Source organism: Perna viridis, chromosome 12, assembly GCF_037379345.1.
Source record: "Perna viridis isolate PV_CMFRI_1.1 ecotype Kerala chromosome 12, ASM3737934v1, whole genome shotgun sequence".
Taxonomy (NCBI): Eukaryota; Metazoa; Mollusca; class Bivalvia; order Mytilida; family Mytilidae; genus Perna; species Perna viridis.
Window position 1 is genome coordinate 31,535,439 of NC_142456.1, and position 24,050 is coordinate 31,559,488.

Consider the following 24,050-nt stretch of genomic DNA (forward strand, 5'->3'; position numbering starts at 1 on the left):
TTCCAGCGGTACTCCCGTTAAATGAGGTTGTGTTATGGGTAGTAGTTCTAATTGTACCTGAATTTACATGTATTTGTAAATTGATACGAAGATGAGGAAAACTAGGTGACTATCACCGATTTTAACAAACATCTTTATATTGACTGACCCAAAAACAAATCTGATAGTAAAAACAACAGTTAATTAAAATGCAAACGAATTCTTTCAGAGATTAAGAATACTATTTTGATTTAATACATGCATGTGCACATGATATTGTCCAACAATTATCATCGAAAAGTCTTAAATTGATAACAACTACACCTAAACAAATTACTGGAACAATGTAACCTCAAAACTAATATAATTTCACCTCCTTTTATATAAAAAAAAATGATTCAGTCCATGGAGAGAGGAAAAAGTAACATGATAACGGAGACTAATTCGTCATCAAAACCAGTCGACATTTAAACGCTTACGGCAAATATTAGCATACAAAGCACAATATATACATGTATGATTTGCACTGTGTTTACAGTACAAATTACGTGGAATGTGTGTATATCACATTTTCAAATTGGTAGGTTTAAAAGTTCATATAAATGAACATACAAATATATTTTAACATTTACTGGGAAATCTCTTGTTACAAAATGATATCTACAACCTTCTATTTTATCAACCTGTCATGAAAAATAGACAGAAATAAAATGATAGGTGAACAATATTTCAAAATGAATAAATTGATAAATGAGATATACCAGCGAATGCATCGAGTTACCATTTGTAGATCGTACCCTGTTATTTCTTGCTTTACCGAGAAAAAAACTAGCACCAAATAAGCGAGTAATATGTACATTATACAGATGTAACCCGGTGTGTCCGCCTGTGTTTATCAATGACACGAAAAAAGAGTTTTGTTTTGGAATGAAATGAAATTAAAATAATTTGTATTTTGAAATTCAGTTTGCTGTAGCCTAAAATTCTGTTGAACACTTGGCGTGGTACGGGTTTCTTGCTTTACGGACGGACCCAAAGCAATAGTTCATTATTAAAATTGCAATATAAAAAATGAGTTCATCGTGAAGATGACCTTTTATGTGTTGACAAGTCAGAGGGTGAAGGTGAAGATACTGTTGACGACTTAGATGATGAATGACGAGAATGCGGTTGTAAAACTGGTGGAGTGTCTCTTCTTCCGGATAATTCCTTCTCATACTTTTCGTTTACTTCTTTAGTCATTCGTTGTAAGTAGTCTCTAGCATACGATCCGAAGTGGTGTATAGGGGATTGGTCCTGACTTAGTTTTGGTGGCAGCGGTGGGATCTCCATAGCTGTAAGGCAAACATATAAATAATATAACATATTTCTAATTTACTTTCATACATGTAATATTGTGATATAAATTTGCTATGTATTACTAGATACTAGTAAGTTCGAATTTTCAGCAAGACACATTACAGTATATTATTCAAATAAAAATCAATGTTAAGTGTGAAGGTACTTACTGGCGAGTAGGAGTGTTTCCCTATATATAATACAGTAAAAATAAAATGCATAGAGACGTGGAAAAATGAAAAAAAAATTAAAAAGCCATTTATTATTAATATTAGGACATGAAATACCTTTATATGGGCTTATCATTCCGGCGAAGGGGAGCACGGGTGGAAGTGACAGCGGAAGTCGTGGTACCCATGGAAACATACTAGTCCTTACGGAGGAGAACGCAGACGGTCCTAATCCGAACGGATTGGGCATCATCGGGTATGGGTCCACTCTGTGACGCCAAACATCAAACATGCGCACAATATTTTTCTCCTGTTTTCTCCACTTTGCCCTTCTATTTTGGAACCATACCTGCATAGATATGAAAGAAAAGTTAAAAAAAACGACATTTGCTGTAACATGTATTTAAGGTGTATGGTTCGTGAGCACTTTTTTATATTCAAAATGAAGAAGCATGGAGGGTTACATTCGATACCATGAATTATGTGTCCGATGAAAAACTCGAGATTAACTCGGCTGTCATGTAAGCGAAGTAGAATTTTAAAACAGGTATCTCATAAGTAAAGGTTAGTTCATCAAATCCCATGCAAGTCTGCATCCAATGATTACTGATATGATCTGATAGGTGAAAAGAAATGTGTAGCAAGATTTGGAATTGAGTGTTACTGTACTGTGTTTTAAAATTGTCTTTAAATCGATATAAAACTGCCATATACTTCAAAAAATATGTATTCAATCGAGTAACAACCTATACAAATTTATGATTAATAAATACTTGTACAAGCAAACACATGTACGTAGCCGACAGAGCATATAAACTGTGACCTTGTAAAAAGCAACAAATCTAATGCAAATCTGTCTAGACTGATGGGATTAAAATGCAGTTAAAGCAGCTTTGGCCATCGGACACCCCAGTCTCGCTAATTATGAAAAAAATATCGATATTTTACGTAAAAAGTATACTTTGGCAAAGGCTTAATTATGGTACATGTTGTTACGTGAAAACCAAATTAATCCGTTCAGAAAGCCTGCTTATCCTTTTAACGTTCTGATCCTGTTATAATTGGCGTACTGCTCTTTTAGAATTGTAAGATTAAACAATTTAATTGTCGAACACTGAAATTTAATTCGGATCTTAATTTATAGATTTCGGCCCCAGGTTCTTGAAAATCTTATTAGGACGAGAGAACAACGGATCAGTGTTTCCTAAGTCCTATAATCGATTATCATGACAATCAGATTTTAATCATCTTTTTAATAATACACTATTTATTATGGATACATGTTGTTCTATTTATAGAATTGTATATTTTCTATGTTGCAATCTCAGGACTTTCGATATTCGAATACATGATACCTTAAAAGCAAACTATGGCCCAACAATAAGTAAGTTCATATAAATGGCGAAACGAAAAGGTTACGCAACGATAAGATAAGATTTCAGGATTGGTATCATGATAAGACTGTCCATCGAATATTTACACTGAAATTGGTCTACATCATATTTGCGAAAAAAGCACTAACCATGCATTAATGCCAATGATATTCAGGAGCGGATCAAAGATTTCAGGTAAGGAGGTGAAAACAGACTGAATAAAAGACCGAGCGAGGCAAATCAAGTCAATAGGGAACGTGCGCTCGTGTTTTGTTCTTTTGTTGTAATATGTGCTAGTATTGCAAAATTGGGCACAATAATTCAACCAACCTTGTCCCCCGTGTTACAAATTAACAGTGATATTGATGTGAGTGTTCAATTGCACCGCACTGTCTTATTTGTCCAATTCATAAGTTTTATCTTCGAAAACATAGACCCTAGCAGATTCAAAATTCCTAAAGCCATTTCCAATAATCCAATAGCCATTGTTAATTTTCCTTAACTAAGCTTGTTAGGCTTAGAAACGTGTAAATCCTTATCCTTAAAGACTACAGTTCGTATTATTTCATAATTTAGAGAAGTAATGTAACTGATTAATTTCTTTAATGAGTTTAATATTCTCGTCTTAGCGACACAAGGTCAAGCAAGACAGATCACAAATTTAAGCCAGCACGTGGCAAAATCCGTTTTAATCAATTTCAGTTTTAAGTATGATTCTGTGTTTGAATCAGGCAATTAATGTGTGGCACATATTTTTTTCAGTTTGGTGTTTTTTGCGTTAAACATTATCAATACATCTAGACAATAATAAGTTTACAACCGAAAAGATATGTTTATATTACCTTGATCATGAAGTATCTATAGAGGGAAAAAAGGGAAATTTTCCCGCCATTTTACTATAGTACATTTCAACTTAATTCTTAAACAGGCAAACTTTAAAAACATTTTGATGGTATAAATACTTGGATAATGCAATAAAATCTCTGCTTTTTTTTTCATGTGCCACATTTTCTATACATTTTGCCCGATTCTTAGACAGAGAAGTACTTATAAATAAGTCACTTTAGAGTGAAAATTGTAGAAAATTGTCTTCAATATAAGGAGCGCTTATAATAAGTAATATCTTAGTTGAAACTTGACTAATTAATTCACAAAGCAGAATGCAATTGCAACTTGCAAAATAAAAATACAATAATATCATATGTTCTAGTTATTTTCTTTCTTCCTTTCTGTATTAACTCGTCAATAAACAATTCAAGTATCTTTTTAGATATGCACCGAAGTTGATCCATTCCTGAAAAATAGCGGGAACATATTTTGGATTTCAAATGTTTAAAAAAAACACCATAATTACAACTGTATTGACCAAGTAATAAAGTACCAAATAAAACCGCGTAAGCACGCTGCTTTGTGGTTAGATTTCATATAAGCGCAAATATGTCTCTTTATAATATTACAATATCCTTTTCTACCCTAATTCAATGTTTACAGTGAAAACTCGTTGACATTGTACTAAGATTATTTTGTCTTTATTGTTAAAATCTCATAAATGTTTTGGGGACTTTTAAGAATGAATAGCATTAAAATTTAATAGTCCATTCCTATTAGATCACGGCCACTTGACGCGATAATCGCCAACTAATTGGTTGATCATAGCGATGTCCCCGGGTGGGACATCTTGCATGTTCATCATCCGACCGCGGCCACAGCAGGAAACCGATTCCGGACAAAACATGTTTGAAATCCGACAGCTTTAATTATTTGTCAACATTTGCGATCTGTGTTATCAATTATTTCCTCTGATTGAAATATTACAAATAAGATGAGATGACAAAAGAAATTGATACTAATCCGCTTACATGGGCGACAATAATAAAAATGTTGGAATTTAAGGAAATTTCTTTAATGTCACTTTATTAGGGTTTGGCGTTTCGAGATTATTTAAGCAGATTATTGGCAGTTTTAGTAAAATTTTCAACTATCTTAAATTAAGTGCTCCTTAGGGTGATACAGTAAATACGAAATTTACTCGTTTTTGATTTCAATTTTGTAGGAATTAGCGTTAGAAATATGACAATTTTAATAAGTAAGCATTACTTTAATTCCATGTGAAATCATTTTCATGGGAGGGGTTGACCTTATCATGTTTAGGTCTCGATAGAAATGCCATGCTACGCCAGAAGCTGAGTAATTTTAACCATTTCTGTAAATATGCAAAATTATTCCCAAATCGAACTAGAAAGGACATACAAACGCAAAAAAGAACTAGCTGATGACAGAGTTTACATCATGTGCTAAGACCGTGTTCCTCTGTATTTTATAAAACTTCATAAGCTGAATGCAACACAGCAATGTGAAACAACACTACGTCTGTTGTCTAAAGAAGTCATTGTAACGCACCATCTTTTTACAATCCTTTTACTATTAAAAAACGTAGAAAAAAATAAAAACAACATACGTGAAACGAAAAAAAGGTAAAAAATATGAAATATCAATCGCAGTAAATACATCAATTTTAAACATGCATACAATGTTATTCCATTAAACATTTTTAAAAAAATTGTGCATAGTATTTGAAATAAATTTTATTCACTGGCACTGTCTGTTACATGACAACACGATGCATGGGAGTGGCAAAAACTTGGACAATCAGTCTGGTTTACATTGTAATTGATTTATATTATATTCATGTACTTTAGGTATAATTTTTTGTCATCATGAACAGAAAAAAGTGCGGAAACGTATGAGGCATTTACAAGTCAAAATTTCCAATTGAAAAAAAAATGCATGTCCCTTTTAAGGTACAAAAGAAATTGCTTATGGCGCAATGGACACGTTTGCTAAAGCTGTCTACTCCCATCTTCCTCTACCATGATGATCAGATGTTCAGACTGACATTTTCAGATAATTATGAGGGATAATTCATCTTAATTGGGTCATTAATGGGCATCGTCTAGCAATTTTGTTTCTTAGCAGCATAGAAAACCAATGATGGTAAAAAAAAACACAGACTGGCCTTAAAATGCTATTTACAAAACTAACGAGAATATTATATTTCGTTTTTAAATTATTTATACACGTATACAATCAAAACAATCAACATGAATTGATATTGGTTAGAATGTGAATGTAGGAGTCTGTATATATATATTTATTTCTTTTGCGAATATATGCAAATGGCCCTGTGCTTAGATTAATAAAGAATTTTAATTAAACGCCACATGTACACAACGGAAATAAAATAATTGACCACTGTAAATACAATTAAAATAAAACAGAAATAAGAAAATGTTTTAACTTTTTGTGCCAAAAAAATTCAACCAACATTAGGCAAGGGAATACTATTAGTTTTATATACAGTTCGTTTGTTTACTTGGATTCGTATAGAAATGCTAGAAGATATATTTCCCCCATATTATACACCTTATAGAGGTAGTGAAATAAAATATTTCACAAAGAAATGTGAAAATGAAATATGATTTAAAGATAAAAAACTATCGAAAAACGCCTTAATGATGTAATTCACAGATTGACTTATATATGAGGGTGATTAAAAAGTGTTCACGAAAGGTAAATGCGAATGTAAGAACAATAAATTAAGAAAAAAATATATAGCGGTCAATTGATCAGAAAAAATGGATGTCAACATTAAGAAAATCCAGTAAAATAAAGGAAAATAACCTTTAAACGAACATTTATTTACCTCAACCATGCAGGTAAATTTGCCGGTTCCAAGCCCGGATAAAAAGAGAAGGGTCAATGTTCATATGATTCAAAATGTCAATAATTTCGATATTTACAGTTATATTATTACGATAATTGCAAATTCGCCAGCATTTTGGCACAAAAGAATTCCTATTTTCTTGGCGCAAATCAACTACGAAATTTGAAAAAAGATACTGACGCAAATGAATTGTGGCACAAAATAGTCCCTGTTTAGGTTACAGACCACCAATTCAACCAATGAGCATTTGGAACGTACGCAAAAATAGTCCTACGCAGAAATTACCCGTTCCTCATAGTGCTGTGAAAAAAAGTTCTCATCTTATTTAAAAAAATTAAACAGTTTCTGAAAGGAAAAACATTTCTGTACATTTTATAGGTGCATTTTGCTTCTTGTGATGTAAAGCCTAACCTCCATAATGATTTTTAAATATACCCCTATCTTGTGAAAACACTGGGATTTCCCATGCTATTTATAGACCCTTCACTTCCGGTGACCAGTACTGCACTGCAAGTCTGCTAACCCCACATGCCATTCTGAGGATTGTGAGCTGACATATGTAGAATCATGCTGATATATAGTCCTCTGCAGGTTAAAGTTAAGGTAAAGTCCAGAGAAGCCATTGAATATTGTGAAATTAGCATAGAAGCCTATGGAGAGTGGATTTAGTGGTTTTTAGCCTTTAGCGCGAAAGGAGATCGCCTGATTTTGTCTGCGTATTTTGTGTTACAGATAACTGGGATTCTAACCTCCGAACTCCACCGGGTTAACCCCCTTGGTCTGTTACTATTAGTTTATAAATTATGCCAGAGACTTCATATTTATTTATCAATAGATCCGAAAATAGGAGATCCAATTTTCATGTGGAATCTTTACAAAACTCTAGTGACATTACAAATCTTATCTCTAAAACATTGTCGTAATAGACTTGAGTCTACACTGTTTTGTAGACCCGTGCAGGTCCGGGTGTCAAAATAATAGGCCTGAAGCAGCGCTAAGCTTGTCGTAAAAGGCGAGTAAATAGTGCTCAGAACCTTAGCCGGGGGCTAGGGCGCTCTGCCCACAGAGCAACTGGGTTGTGTGCCCCAGGTGGTGGAATGGGGTACCCCTGGCGTGTTACATACTGGGGTTGTCAGGCTATAATACGGAAAACCTGACCGCAAACCATAGTGGTGCACCGTGTTGGGAAAGATGCCACGTTCCTTGCACGTTAAAAAACCCTACTGTGGTATTCTCCCGGAGAAGGAATCATAGGGCTCCGCCACAGGAGGCTAAATTCCCGACCCTACCCACTTTTCCCTATTTCCAGTGGCAATCAAAATTTCTCGGCCCCATTATCCTTGTGTCCCATCCCATTTTTCATTTCATCATCATTTCATGTTCATTTTATCATCCACTTCATGTTCATCGCCTGAATATAGCTGAAATATTGCTGCTCGGGCGTTAAACCCCAACAAACAAACGAACAAACAAACACTGTTTTGTATCAATATCACATGACTTGGTGACTGAATAGCATTGTACCTTTGAAGAGGCAAAGTTCAACATCAAAACCGCGATATGGACAGAGCTATAGAATAAGGAAGTTTTGAATAAAGAAATGAAACGAAAGTACGAGGAAGCTTGAAATTCATTGTCTACGTGTTTGCAATGTACGTCAAAATTTCACACGATGTTACAAAAATAAATCAATAAAATCTGTGACAGATTTCACCTGAAGTTCATGAAAATACAGTCTGCATGCATATCCATGAGGGACCCATGGAAACAAGTGGACACAGGAGACCTGACGTTGTGATGATATAAAATAAGAGATGTGGTATGATTGCCAATGAGATAGCCAAGCAACGAATATTTAAACATCTGTAGGTCACCACACGGTCTTCAAAGACGGGCAAAACATATACTATTAACTAAGCTGTAAAAGGCTCCAAAATAAATAAATGTGAAACTATTTCATGTGAAAAACATGTTAATTTCATATCAAGTTCACGTGAAACTTGATTAACATGAAGTTCATGTGAACAATATTTTTCTGTATATGACACGTAAAAAATCACAGTTATTACCTGCACTCTTGCCTCTGTAAGATCCACCTTGTCAGCTATTTGTTCTCTTAACGTGCAGTCTGGGTAATGTGTATGTTGGAAGATGGCCTCTAGTTCTCTCAGCTGTTCTGCAGTAAAAGTTGTTCTGTTTCTTCTCTGCTTTTTGGGCGATGACACACCGTCAGTTCCATAGTCAAAGCTTGGTGACCCTAAAGAGATATGATAGCATAACTATACTGCATTATATGCACGGGTGGATTTTTGAAAAATGGGTTTTAGAAAAAATGGACTCCAGTCTAGCATTTGCTCATTTTTGTCCATATTTTTATGAAATGTTAAAACTTTTCCATCAAAGTGGGGAAGGGATCCAAAATCCTGGATCTGCCACTGAGTGAGAATACTTGTAAGATATTTCAAGACGTGTAGTGTTTTGTATTTCAGAATCAGATGTATTGAGGAAAAGTTTCGGCCGAATACAGTTAATTTTAAAGATTTTTTACAACAATGTTAGCACAATTATATTTTTCATATTTTCGGTATTTATATATGCATATTTCAGCCAAAGGCATTTTTTTCAGAAGAGGTGTGTTCCAGACTATTATTGGAAAATTCTTTCTGCTACAAATGAACAACATTAGCAATATTTCCCAACAAATGGGGAAGGGATTCTAATCCTGGAACCCTCTACCCGTAGATCTGCCACTGATTTGACCCATAAACTTGATTAGCGCCCAATAATAATAATAATAATAATAATAATAATAATAATACATTGCACAAAAACAAATATTCCTGTATATTTTATTTACGTAGTCATGCACTTTGCTATGATGAAGTGGTAGTAAAAAGCCAAAATAATATACAAAACATGACAAAATACTCAGTCTGAAAAGGACATTAAAAAAATGATATTTTTGTATAAAGCCGGAGAGTATATATAATGGAATTAACAATACGCAAGACTGATGTATACAAATATATCAATCATAGATATTGCAAAACACGTGTTTCAGTAAGCAACCTATCACCTGCAGCATTAGAATCAAATATATGCATACAATGGTGACGATCTTATAATCCCAAAATTACATTGTATACAAGAAGTACGCAAACCCAAAAGTCTCGATATAGGATGTCAAATGAAGCACCGAGAAGTTCTAATAAATGCAATACAGGGAATGAAGCCTTGGGCAGTGTTTCAGCGCTTTTTATATATTACATCAATACTGAAATTCTTCTAACGCTTTCTTTACATTTTTAAAGCAAAATAATCACAGGAATAATTAGAATAATATCAATGGATATAAAAATCCGTCATATCAAAAGTAAATTTAGCCTACCTTTCATTTCGGAGTTTATTCCTGACTCATAATAAACATTTTATGATTAAGTCTTCAAATATTTTGCGGTCATAAATTAGGCAAATGAACGAATAAACTTGCCAATAAGGTCTTTGATTCGGGTTATTTTTGTTTTGTTTCATGACTGGGAGCGGTAAGCGTTAGCGGTAGCTTTTTAATTATTTATTATTTGATAATAATAATAATAATAATAATAATAATAATAATAATAATGATGATAATAATAATAATAATAATAATACATGTACATGTCAAAGTTTATATAATATATAAACAATTGAGCCTGTACGAACTTCATGTCATATGATTAATTTGGCTCCAGCATTATTTGGTAGGAATAATTAAATTTAATAAAAAGGGTACAGACAAAAGATAATTTGAATAAGTACCAAGTTATGGAAAATAAATAAATGAATACAAACAATTGCGTTTTTTAAATTGAAAAACATTCCATACAACGAAAACAGAAAACAGGAAACAAAACAAAACAAGTTAAACAACATAATACAACAACAAAAATAAATAAAACAAACAAATACAGAAAAATAAAACAAACACTGAAAGAATGAAGTTACTGATATAAACCAATTGAATACCTGAGGGGTCGTCGTCAGAATCCGATCCTTCATCGACGACGTCAATCTCTTCATCATCAGAACAATTTTGCCCAGGACATGCAGCGGGAAGATTCAATGTACTCGGTCTTTGTGGTCTGATACACGAATCCTCCTTCAAAACAGATATTTCGTTTTCGCACATTATAACCTTTTGTTTATTACAAATAAATAACCAGACAGTGTCAAATTAAGTCAACAGGCTACTAATCAAATAAAATTAAAACACAAAATATCATCACACATTTTTGGCGCACAATTTTCTGTTTTTTTTTCAAAATTAAAGAAGGTTCGCATGGACCGCGTTTACAATCGGACTAATCTAAGATGTTTACTAGATCCTAATTATATTTTAACGAACGGACATGTTACAAGTTAACATTATCCGCTGAATTTTGATTGTTAGAAACGAGCGAACCATTGTAATCTTTATATTCCGCTAATGAGCGGTATTTAGTTCGAACCGCGGTTCCCTGCTGAGCATCAGAACGAGACCAGATTAAGAGGGATCCGCGAATAAATCGGATTTCAGTTCAATCTTTAAATCTATGGAATTATAATGATATGGCACAATATTTTTATAGACGATACACTAAAATTGTCATTTGTTAAATAACAAATTCTAATTCTCTCAGGTTAGCAATCCTGACATTGATTTGCGTTTGTTATTTTTGAATTAATTAGGGATTAAAGGCTCACACCAGAGTAGGCCATCTTCATAAGTTGGTATTATTTATTCAATTCTACAATTGTCTAGCAGATAAATGTCATCAATAAAAAAATAATAGGGCTACTTTTCTGTAAGTCGCAGTGGGAAATAGTTTCTCGCTTTTTTATTACGAGTACTGGTAATAATCGCAAACCAAAGATTTAGCTCCCGATATATATATTTAAAACATATTGTCAAGTAGGAGTAGATAGGAAAATTCGAATAAATTCAGATTTTTTTCATCGTAAGGCAGGAAAGGAAAAGGTGGGTTTAGCAGGAAAAAAATATTTAAAAAAATGATATCAATAAAAAAAAAATTGGATTTTTTGCCTTAATGAGGTTTAAAAAGTTTAAATATATATAGAGTAATGCTTCTGTAAATCGGTTTGTTATTTTTGGCGACAAATTAATTCGTAAATTGTAGGTATTAGGGTACCTGAAAATCATAATGGAGTTGACGAATGGGGGTGGGGTGCACAGGGGTTATCTCGGTCCATTTATTGTATTTACTGTTAATTTTTTTTCATAAGGTCCAGAAAAAGGAAGAGACTATTGTTTGCCCAAATTGTGCGCAAAATTAACAAAATTTCAACCAAAAGAGGTGGGCTTTTTCAACCCCAGATTACCTAGATCCGCTACTGAATTAAAATTTGAGGAAATTAGTAATCGCAGTAAGTTGTGTCCATCAAATAATATGATGCACTTCAAAATACTATTATAGACAGTTTGGTGTGCATGTTGAATATCAAGAGTCAGTGAAACCTCGGCATTTGAGATGATTGTTTTTTGTCGAAACAAACCGCGAATCCATTAAGCTATAAAAACCAACTTGATTCACCAAATTTATGCATAAGGGCATACTTTAGCAAACTATGCAGTCATGAAATATGTAGAGTATCGCGGAGATTAAGTCAGTTCTTCACACATGCATGATCCAAATAGTTTCTACCCTTTCTGATGAACCAAAACTTTTTCTAGTGTATTTTGTCTCAGTCTCTGGTGTCCCTTTAGTGTGTTGAACAACATTCCGAGACATATTCTTAGTAGCAGATGTTTTAAATGAAATAAGTGGGTCCCTGCATGGTGCTCCAGTGTTGTACTTAAATTATAAAACATTCATTGGTCGACTTTTCAGAGAATAATTAAGTATACGGCAATAACAGAACTATACACAACAGCAACTCATGCCAAGTATCAAATTAAATTAAGAAATAAATTAAGTAATAGACAAATTTCCTGTGCATAAACTGCATTTACTTAATTCTTTCAAGTAATTCACTTAATTATAGCAGCCAGTCTGAACGAGTAGCAACGGCCGACAGTTGCAACATCAGAACTGCCAAGCTTTCAAGACGCAAATACCCGAGACTTGGGGAAAAAGTTTGAAAGAAGGAATTAAAAGAAAATTCCGCCAAAATCAGCTTTAAAATATGCGTGACTCCGTGAGCCACACACATTTACCGGACTGCGACCTCGAGGTTGCGACATTTATAAGCATATCGTAGTTATATGTTATTAATGTGCGACATTTATAAGCATATCGCAGTTATATGTTATTAATATGCGACATTTATAAGCATATTGTAGTTGTAAACTGCTAACACTGCACGTCGCTTGTCGCATCGCTTCCGTTAACCGCCTAAGCAACGTTGATTTGAAGCGGCATGATAAAAGATAAGATACTCATGAAAAGGGAGACCCATCGAAATTTAGCATGAACAAGCCCCTCTTTGTGCTTACCTTTCAAGTTGGTGATAACTTTTGAGAGGTCCGAAAATTGTAAAGGGAGATAACATATCCCATCATTCATTGCGGTAGTTGGTTGCAGACGCCCTGCACTGTGCACTGAGACAAGAAGACAAGTTTTGAAAACCAACTTGTGCAGGAAGGTATAAGCAATTATATTAGATACGTTGTCTAACAGTGGTTTTAGGTCGTTATTTGCTGAATAACACGACGAGCATGTATGTATAATGCTGCAGCAAACATTATAAATAGTAAAAGAAGATTTTCCATTGCCGGCATAGGCATTGGCATTCCAATTTCTATTTCTCAGTATTAAAGACGTATCTATGACTGCGTACCATACAAGCGATTTTTTATTTCAATGTATCAAAATTACGTTTATTTAACCTATACCCTTGCAATTCTTTATCAAATGGAACCAAGAGAGACATTTTGTTCTGGTTTATCTTTTGTATTAAAACTGTGAAAAAAGAAAACAAAGAAGAGTCAGGACTCAGGGGTGGATCCAGGATTTTCAGAAGAGGGGACTTAATTTCACTTTGTTCATATCCATGTTTTAGTTGGGGTTATCGTGGTAAACAAATTTTTCTGGGTTACGAGAATCATTTTAAAAAGAAACCAGATAATGGCATGTTTAATGAATGAATGAATATGATAAGTTGCCATATTCAGTACAATATTTAGCAGATTACAATAGGTTTTTTTTTCTTGGAAAAGAAGGGGCATATGCCCATTACACCCTCACCTGGACAGGCCCCTGACAGTAATTGAGTAAATTAAATTTAGGTCTCATATTTGTTTGACTTTCAGCTTTTAGATGTTTTGAGTTTATTGATTCTAAATATAGTACATGTGATAACCATAGGAAGGCAGTGTGAGCTCTGTGGTTATTACATGTACTATCTTAATTTACTGTATCATGGTTAGTTAACTGTTTTCTAGACTGAGGAAAAACAGGCCTTTGGAAAGTGGATTTTTGTCTGCAGTTAGTACAAAATCTAACCTTCCATTGCAATAAACCTATTTTTCTGATGCAACATCTTTAACACTCAGTAATTGTGTTCAAAAAGTAAAGTAAATTTCTGTGCCTTTAAAAATGTTCATATATTGTATCACAGTATTGTAAAGAAAAATCATTTTTATCAAAACTTTGCAATGGTAATTTGTAGGGATGCACTTCAACAACTTTCCAATGGATCATGATAACTTTTAAATCCTGATTTATTTTTCCCCATTTTTAACTAATTTTCGAATAAAAAATATTGACTTTGCTTGCTGCTGAAATATAAATAAAAATATTGCGATTGCGATCTAAAATTATCTTTTGACATCTATTCCCACCCCCTTTGTGCCTAAGGGATTTTAATGTCCTTGACTATTCTTACAAGCCTTGCACAGAAGGTACAAGTTAACGCTCACTGTGCTGGTTGATACAGGCAATGCTTACTCCATATTGTGTATATATAGATTGATGGCATAATTTATTTTATTTTTTTTTTAAAACAATTAGCATGTATAAAAAATCAGCATGTAAGTTATGAACAATGAACAAAGCCTTTTAAACTTCTAACATTTTTGCATAATTTTTTGGGCACATACCACAAATTAGTACATTGAAAATTGATTTCATAAAATAAGTATATGAAAAATAATGAAAAGAATTTCACATGAGTATGAATACTTTAATTGGAGGATTTTCTTTTACCAAAAGAAATACATAAGATGCACGCTTGTTACTACTATAAAATTCCCCGATAGATCCTTTTATGTTAATTGTGGGATTGATGTGCATGCTTAGTACACACTCCCATGAGGGAAATTCTATTTCTACCCCAAGTACTACCTGAAGAAAGTACATATGTCATGCATGCTCATCGACTACCCCACATTGAAAGAGTAATCAAGGGAACCAATGGTATGGCGGTAATCAAAAGAATGTAATCCAGGGACAAAGACCAGACATGGAAAACAGACATACACAACAAAGAACATAAAGTCACTAAAATCATACATACAAAGTAACAAAAGTAAATGAGCAACTCGAACTACACTAAAAACTGGGAGAATGGACCAGATGCACCGGTAGGGTAAGTGTCCTCTGCTTTTCTAAAAACACCCACCGAGTTGCTCATAAAAAGTCAAGTCCGGGGTAGACAAACGAGGAAAGGAAAACTATGACCCATTGAATAAATCAGTTTTCATGGTGCTGATGGATACACCATAACGATCCATGAGTTCATGATGACGACCATAAAACTTCTGTAGTGATGACTTCAATCTTGTAGCAATATAACCCTGTTCCAGAAGCCTATTTGTTAGAGTTCTAGCGTGATACAAAAAGTCTGTGTAGTTTCGGCAAGCTCTGGCATAACTTATGAGTTGTGATATGAACACTCCATACGCAGGAGGCGAAGGAATGTTGCCACAGATGAAAGGAAAGTTGAAAATTCTGAATGAAAAGTCATCAGGTTTGTCGTAAAGTTTTGGTCAATAGTTTTCCTTTACCATCGATTTCTAAGTGTAGGTCAAGATATGAGGCTGACCTCACAGTGTCTGTAGTATCTCAAGTTCTTTTGGGTAGATGCGATGTATCAAATCCCCGAAATTAGGAGTGTTAAGTTCAAAATCAGTAACTGTAATATCAAAATATAGAGAATTTATCATTATTTAACAACCAGAATTTGACAATTGTTAGCTCCATTTTTGTTAATGGGCAATCACTTTTATTGCAAAAAGAATTGTAGGAAGTAAAATGATAGATACTTGCATGCAGTACTTTGGCAGCATTTCACAAAAATATAATTGACTTTTTAAAATTTAGAAATAGTGTCAATGTATCAACAGTAGCAAGAGAACAATGTACTTGACAATATCTACAACATGACCAACAAGGAATACTCTTTTATAGGTCAGTTGAAAGGACTGGTCTTGTTGTGAATTTTGTATAGTTCATCATGATCTATGACTTCATAATTATGAAAGTTAACAGGTTTACAAGGTTTTGACAGCCAGGATAACTACTAATAAGTTTTTTTGTTTTAGGCAAAATGGTTAAACAGAGAAGGAAACGCCGTAGGTGTGGTGCTTCAATACTACAACCTTCAGAAGATCAATCAAGTTCTTGTGAAAGTGAAATTGGAGAAGACCATGAAACTCTGGTATTGAAATATGAAATTCCTCCTTTTTAGCTCACCTGGCCAAAGGCCATGTGAGCTATTGCCATCACTTGGCATCCATTGTCGTCATCCCTCGTCATTAACAATTATACAAAACTCTTTTCCTTTTAAACTACTTGACCAATTGAAACCAAACTTGGTATGAATGTTTCTTGGGGTATCCTGCATAGAATTTATATGGAAATTTTTGATTTGTCGAAAAACATGGCCACCATTACTAAAAATAGAACATAGGGGTCAGACAGTAATTTTTCACATATATCTCCTAAACCGTTAGGTTTAGTTAAATTCTGACACATAGTAAAAGTGTTAAGCATGATGAGATCTATCTCTTGTCAAATTTTGGTTTTAATCTGTTAAGCCATGTTGGAGTTATTACCCTTTTTCAATGATTTTTTGCCATTTTTAATGTTACTTTGTTCAAAAATCTACTCCTTTGACACTATTTGACCAATTGAAACCAAACTTGGTATGAATGTTCCTTGTGGTATCCTGCATAGAACTGATGTGCGGATTATTGATCTGTCAAAAAACATGGCTGCTGTTACTAAAAATAGAACGTAGGGGGTCAGACAGTAGTTTTTCGCATATTCTATCTCCAAAACCTGAAGGTTTAGCCAAATTCTTTCAGTTGCTGAAATTATCCTTATTGTAAGGCCTAAAAAAGTCTCCAGGAATAAAAGTTGTTGGATGACTCCTTGTAAGAGTTATTGCCCTTGAATGGTGAAAAATTTCCGAGGTGGGCGATTCAGCCTCTTGTTTCTCGAGCAGATCATTTAATATTTGCTAAGAAAATGGTTTCAAGTATAAACATTTAAGGTAGATCAAACCTATTTTAAGGAAATAGATTTTCCTCATTTTTCTCTAAGATGACCTTCAATGAACATGCATTACAATTTTGATTTAAAATATATAGGTCACCTTACTTATTTTTGAGATAATTGAGGATAAAAATAGGCCTTTTTTACCAAATTTTATCCAGACTCTGTGGGGAATTTTCACTAGTTCGCAAACTATTAAAGAACTGGTACATAAAGTTTCTTTAAAATTTTTATGAACACTTCTTTCAAATTTCAAGAAAATAATTGATGGTCACCAGACTCTTCTTGTAATATTAAAAAATCTAATAATCCCATTTCATTTATATAGAACATTTTCCTGTCAATTTCATCCAATTGAAAGAGGCTTTTTACAATTAATGCTTGTAATTTTAATGGCAGAAATTCTTGTAAAACTTGTCTCTACCAACCCTATTTTTTCTGCCTACCCTATGTCACATTATATTGGTTTTTTTATTTTTTTTTATGAAATGCCACTAAATTATCATTTTTCATTGAGCACAATTAAAATCAAGAAATCCATCCATATGTGTCTACATGAAATAATTTGAAAAAATAAAGTGATTTTATGTATCTACCTCTCATATTTCTTTATTTGATGTATCCTTAAACAGACTTTTTTATTGTCCCCTTTCGGCAAATGCGGAAGGGTACTTAGTTTTGCATGCCTTCCGTCCGTCTGTCTGTCAGTCCGTCAGTCTTTCAGTCAGTCTGTCAGTCACACTGTCAGTCACACTTGGTTTTCCGGACTTTTTTTTTGTAATGCCTCATCCAGTTGATTTCATATTTTGTATATAGTCATATCATGACAAGTTACAAGTTAAGTTCGAATGACATAATGGTTGAACGATTTTTACAGAAGTTATGGCCCTTGGACATAGAAAATTTCATGAAATTTTATGTTTTTCTGACTTTTTTTTGTAATGCTTCATCCAATTGATTTCATATTAGAAATATAGTCTTATCATGACAAGTTACAACTTAAGTTCGAATGATGTTACAGTTGAATGATTTTTACAGAAGTTGTGTCCCTTGGACATAGAAAATTTCATAAAATTTTATTCCAGACTTTTCTTCGTAATGCCTCATCCAATTGATTTCATATTTGTTAGCTAGTCTTATCATGACAAAGTGACAAATTAAATTTAAATATTATTGCTGCAAAATGGTTTATATGGAACTTACGGCCCTTTGACATAGAAAATTACATAAAATTTTATGTTTCATCATTTTGATGCAAATTACTGCTGTCATTCTAGAGTTATTTGCCCTTTAATTCGTAATAACAAAGTTTTTTCAACTTTCCAGGTGAAAGAAAGAGAATGTCTTTATGCAAATTTCTGTAATGCAAAAATTTTATTATTTACTGTAAAATGAAGCTCAGGTTTGATTTTGATGGAATTTGCTTTTGCTCCACTTATTTTCTCTTGATTGTTAAAAAATAACACCATCCATTGTTAGCTCACATATATAAACAAAATCTCATAAAGGCAATGAGTTCAAAGGCCCAAAGGGGACACTGTATTGCATCAGCAATACTGTCAGAATGCTTGTTGGCCTAAAGTTAGTACATGTGTTCTCATATTGACCATTATAAAAGACTGATCATTGAAAATTTGAAAGATTTGTGTTTTTGACTTTTCATGATTTATAAATTCATTGCGCATCTAATTGTGATTTTTTTCTCTTAATTTTAGAGTAACCAAGGTTCTAGAGATTCTAAGAATAATGATAAAGATGATGAAAAATTGCCTCCACTATATGAGGATCCCAAATCAGAAGTTATCTGTATGGATTTATCACAAGGAAGTGAAGGTTCAGAACCTCAAATCATCTCAATGTCTCATGATCTTAAATCAGCAGCAATCTGTCAAGATTCACAACAAAGGAGTGAGGGCTTGGATGCTCAGACAAACTCAGCAATCTCTCAAGATTCACAACAGAGGAATGAGGGCTTGGATGCTCAGACAAACTCAGCAATCTCTCAAGATTCACAACAGAGGAATGAGGGCTTGGATGCTCAGACAAACTCAGATTCTTATGATCAACCTGTAGATAGTGATGTTTTACCTCCTTTGTATGAAACTACTAGCTCAAATTTGTCTGGAGAAAATGGAAGCTCAGTTGATTGTTCCAAAGACAAAGTAGAAGAAGACACAAATGTTGCTGAAAGTCCAGATGGTTCTCATACAGCTTTAAATGATGCTCCTAATAACACAAGAAAAAGGAAATTATCTGAAAATGTTATTGACATTTTTGAGAATGCTATAACCAGATGCATTGAAAATGAAAATTCAGATGATGGAGAAAACAAATCAAATCAAAAAACAATTCAGAAAAAAGGCAAAAGTGCCATTATTGAATCCCTTCTTGACTCAGATCAAATAATTCCTGAGAAAAATAATAGAGATAATATTATAGTTGAAAAAGCTTCACAAAAAGTCAGAAATGTTAGTGTTATTGACCTTTCTGGTGACAGTCATTGCCATGGAGATGGGCCAAGCAACTATAGTTTGCCACCAACTGTAATACTTGGGCCAAACAGAGAACCAGTCTACAAAAACATGGTAACCATCGTTGCTAATCCACAGGCTGGAAAATCAATGCACCATCCTAGACAGGTGTCACTTCTACAACCACCAGATGAAGCTGCTGTAGCTGCTGCTAAACTAATGACCGACATGGCTGGGAGTAGATCTACAACTTCTGTACCTCATTCAAATATTGCTGAGACTCAGGTTACTGATTCTGGATATGGTTACTGCAGTTCTGGTGATGCTCAATTTGCCCACAAAAATTCACAGTATCCTGTTAATTTTGCTTCCCAAGCCATGTTTGGACAAACTGCTTGGCAGCCTACAGATTTTCAACAACCGGAGCAGTATAGTCATTGGGAAGGGAATATGGCTGGATTTGATGGTAACAACAATGTCATTAACCGTGAAGGATATCATGTTGGAACTCAAGGTCAATACCCTGGAATGGCTGTGCCCATGAGAGTAGTTGGTAACACTGGGCCTAATGGATTACCCATGGTATATGACGATGATGCTCAAATGCCACCTGATTATAGAAATATTCATCCTTATCCAATGGGAATGCCTTTAGATTACTCTGCTTCTAAAGATTGTCGGGATGTTGAATCTCAGGAAGACGATTTGAATGGTGAAACAGTGCAAAGAAAACAGGTACGAAAATTTGTAATCATAGATCCCAAACCAGTGAATGTTGATGATGGATCACCTGCAAAAAGGTCTCGTAAAACAAAAACATCTGATCCTCCTGAGTTAGTGGCTGATTATGAAGAAATTGTGAAAAATTTATTTGTCCATGCACCACCTCAAAAGACAGTTTTGGTGCAGCCAAGATTTTTATCGAAGTACAGAGGACCAAGAGGGAGTGATATTGATCCAACCAAAGTCAAATCAATCAGCCACAGAGGCCTTATAAAGAAGTATATAGACTACCTAGTAATGGAGAATGAATATATTACTGAGATTTCTAAAGCTGTCTCATTACCTATGGATAACTGTGTCATGGATGATCCTTACTTGATGGATGTGATTAGAATCAAAATACCTTTCCCTACTCCTAAGTACATGCAGTTCCTTAAAGACTTTTATCCTGCTATTCAGGTTGATTGGCGAGCTTTGAATCATCAGCTAGATCAGTATCGGTCAAGTGGAGATGGGGCACGTAGATTTCAGTCTTACTACCTTGATAATCGCGCTGTTCCTGTTCTCTTAGGGGAAGCTTTCTACTTTTTTCAAAGAGAAAGTGATAGAAAATCTATGGAAACTTGTCAACCACAAAGTGCAGCATGAGTTTTAAAATACCTGAATTCTTAATCAACTTTGTTTAAAGTGTTAAAATCTAGTGGCTGAGAGATTACCCTTTTTTTTATTTTACCTCTTTTTATGTATAGTTAGGAATATCATCAATTATTTTAAACACTAAATTTTAAAAATGGAATTATGTTTTTGGACTCTTTTGAAACTGAAAGCAGTGATGTTTTACTTAATAAGATTATATGAGTTATAATTTCTTTAGAGAAACACAAGCTTTGTTCGGTTTAACGGTTAGACTTTAGAGATTATAAACTCTGCAAATTTTTTTTGAAGTTCACTTCTGACAATTTTTCTTTCTGTGTTTCTTTGACATTAAAACTACATGTATATATCAATGATCACCGTGTGAGAATGTAAGAAAGATTTATTTTCATTGTCTCATAAAAAGCAAAGTTGATATTTTTTCAAGTTTTTTCTGATGTTTTGGTCAACTTCCATTACATGTAATTAATATTGATTTTCAAGCACCCTCTTCCCTTTCTGATGCAACATTTGAGATATCAATAAAATCAAATAAAAAAGGTATAATTCTCATAATTTTTTTCTGGTTATGCACAACATGATTAGTACCCTCTGTTCTTCTTTCGGGGGCAAAGAGATGAAAAAGAATGCTTCCTTCTCTGATAGATTTTCATCAAAATGGCTTGAGAACCAAAAAATGAACACAGAATGAGCTTAAGTATTATTGTTATTGTATACTTGGTTATTGTTTAATCACTAGTCCATATAAGATTTAGACACTAGTAGAGGTGATTCATTGTGCAGAAAAACCCACCAAAGAAATGATGATTTTTCAGCCTGGGTATGACACATTTTTAGGTAACTATATATTCCTTTTGGAGAAAACCATGCTGTCAACCACCACTTAAATCCACTACACATAAATCAAGAATGAAAACTCAAACTCAATCTGTAGTTTTTTTTTTAATCTCAGAAGTGAATGTCTGGTTATGTGGTCAGTAATTGTTGCTGAATATTAGATATAAACATGAAATTGTTGGGTTTTTGACATGCATGCATGAATCAACTCAGACCTCTTGTCTAATTTTTACAGACGGCTAAACTTGAAAGAATTAATGAAATATTGTATATTACATCCCATTAGTAGGCAGTTTGAAATTTGAAATTAAGTACTCAATGTATTCTTTACTTTCCAAATTCATAAGAATTTTTGTAAATTTAAATGAAAAACATGCATTTTTTTCCTGACAGAAGTTTCCTTCTAAGGGGGATAACTCATTTTTTCATGAGAAAATGCTGTGTACAAAATGGATATTACATTTGAAGCTGAAATGCTTTTAAAGAAAAATGTTAGAGATGTGTTAATGCATGATGTAAAGGATTTTGTTGTTTTTTCTTAATTTGTTTATAAATTATATTTGTTTATATTCCCATTAACATATGTGCACAAAATGCTTGAAACAACCTAATTAAGTAATAACAATTATTCACAGGAGTGTTATGAAGTTCACCATAACTATTATTCTGTATGTACAAGGCTTTGCAAGGATGAGGCAGAACATGAAAAATCTGAAACATATGGATTTTGATGGAGTTATCTACCCTTCGAATTATATTTGCAACTTGCATTTTAATGAAATTACAACTCATTTTACAAAAATGATCTGGGGAATTTTGTCTTCAGTTCTTGATTCTGATGGTGCAAAATGGTGGGTTGTTCAACACTGCCTGATTCTTGTAGAGACTGACACATTTTTATGACACCTAAGTACCATTCTGTGTAAGAATCAGGCAATGGGAGGTGCATCATTTTCCCCAATTCAGTCATTTTTGCATAAAATATATTCAGTACATCTAGAAAAGAACCAAAAGGCTATTTAAGTTTATCCTGAAGCATCTGTGATGAAGATATTTTTTGACTGCTTATATAGGGAAAGAATACAGGAAAATTTCCCCGCCATTTTTATATGCCCGTCTTAGACGGGACGTATTATTGTATACCGTTGTCTGTCTGGCTGTCCGTCCGTCGTCCACACTTCGGACAATAATTCAAAAACGCTTTCACCAACTTTAATGAAACTTTGGTGAGTTCTTCATATCTATTGACATAAGCTCTCTTTTGATTTTTATAAATTTCAGATTTTTCGTTTCCGTATTATGGATTTTTTTACTAAAAAAAAGGGTGATTTTCAAGTTTTCGGACAATTACTCAAAAACACTTTCACCTACTTTTATGAAACGGCCAAGGAAATTTTATTTGTTGAAAAATTGTTTAAAACAGACCATTTGTTATGATTATCGACTAATAAATATAAAAGGTACTTGGTAACCTTGTCAGAAAAGTGTGTTTTAAACAAGATAGAAAGGTATGGGTGAAAAATCAAGACAACAAACTAACTTTGGTAACCTTGATAATGCCAATTTTTGTTTTGTTTTGTTTTTTTTTTTTTTTGGGGGGGGGGTGGGGGGGGGCAGGGTATTTGACAGGGCTCACAGTATTTCTAGTTGATCATGTAAATTCATTAAAAGCATGAGGACAAGGGCAACGGGCGTATCATGCGCTTAAAGTGCAGCTCTTTATTCCATAGTGCTTTACAACTAAATTTGACCTATCATTATCTTAACGAGGCAAATTTTACAAACACTTTGACGGTTATTTCTGGTGGTTATCAGGTATAATTAATTGGTTATTACAAATAAACCTCAGCATTTTTTTCCTTCATGTGCCACACCTTATTTTTTGCCTGATTCTCAGTAGGCAGAAAAGTACTTAAATATTGATTTTTACAACAGTCGAGATTTTTATTAATTTTTACAATCGCAGAAGTTAGCGTATTGAATTAAATAAATATTGAAAATGACATCTCCACTTAAATATTTTCTATGTTGTAAAAGTTAAAGTGAATCAACCAAGAAACTTCTTGTTAATAAAACCCTAAGAAAAATAAACAAAATTTGTTTTTGTTTTTTTTTTTCATTGAAGATAGGAGTATAATGATTTGTAAAATATATAAATGTATATGCATGCAGAATTTTTAATCCAAATGCTTCTTTTTGATGTGCAAAGTGCATTTTTTACCATCTCACTTTTGTTTTAGCTTTAAGTTTTATTCTTAAAAGTGGATTTTTACTGAACTTTTTTTATTGACTGGATATTTACTTCA

The 24,050-nt window shown here is 33.5% G+C and overlaps 2 protein-coding genes across 2 annotated transcripts; one reads left to right on the forward strand and one right to left on the reverse strand.

The window, feature by feature from the left end:
• Positions 1 to 10,935, reverse strand: LOC148602034 (uncharacterized). Its single transcript, XM_088555279.1, has 4 exons — positions 10,590 to 10,935; positions 8,654 to 8,841; positions 1,605 to 1,836; positions 1 to 1,313 (listed from the first exon to the last, which is right to left on the reverse strand). The coding sequence occupies exons 1-4, from the start codon at positions 10,750 to 10,752 to the stop codon at positions 1,057 to 1,059; spliced, it is 840 nt and encodes a 279-aa protein (XP_088411405.1). The 5' UTR covers positions 10,753 to 10,935; the 3' UTR covers positions 1 to 1,056.
• A 2,197-nt stretch (positions 10,936 to 13,132) lies between these two features.
• LOC148602035 (uncharacterized) lies at positions 13,133 to 23,280 on the forward strand. Its single transcript, XM_088556045.1, has 3 exons — positions 13,133 to 13,205; positions 16,105 to 16,220; positions 18,775 to 23,280. The coding sequence occupies exons 2-3, from the start codon at positions 16,110 to 16,112 to the stop codon at positions 20,899 to 20,901; spliced, it is 2,238 nt and encodes a 745-aa protein (XP_088412171.1). The 5' UTR covers positions 13,133 to 13,205; positions 16,105 to 16,109; the 3' UTR covers positions 20,902 to 23,280.
• The last annotated feature ends 770 nt before the right edge of the window (positions 23,281 to 24,050 follow it).

Coding starts and splice junctions, on each gene's coding strand:
- LOC148602034 (XM_088555279.1), bottom strand. CDS start 10,752: ATGTGCGAAAACGAAATATCTGTTTTGAAGGAGGATTCGTGTATCAGA. Junction 1,837..8,653: donor TTACAGAGGCAAGAGTGCAG/GTAATAACTGTG, acceptor ATATCTATGCAG/GTATGGTTCCAAAATAGAAG. Junction 1,314..1,604: donor AATGATAAGCCCATATAAAG/GTATTTCATGTC, acceptor TTTGCCTTACAG/CTATGGAGATCCCACCGCTG.
- LOC148602035 (XM_088556045.1), top strand. CDS start 16,110: ATGGTTAAACAGAGAAGGAAACGCCGTAGGTGTGGTGCTTCAATACTA. Junction 16,221..18,774: donor GAGAAGACCATGAAACTCTG/GTATTGAAATAT, acceptor TCTTAATTTTAG/AGTAACCAAGGTTCTAGAGA.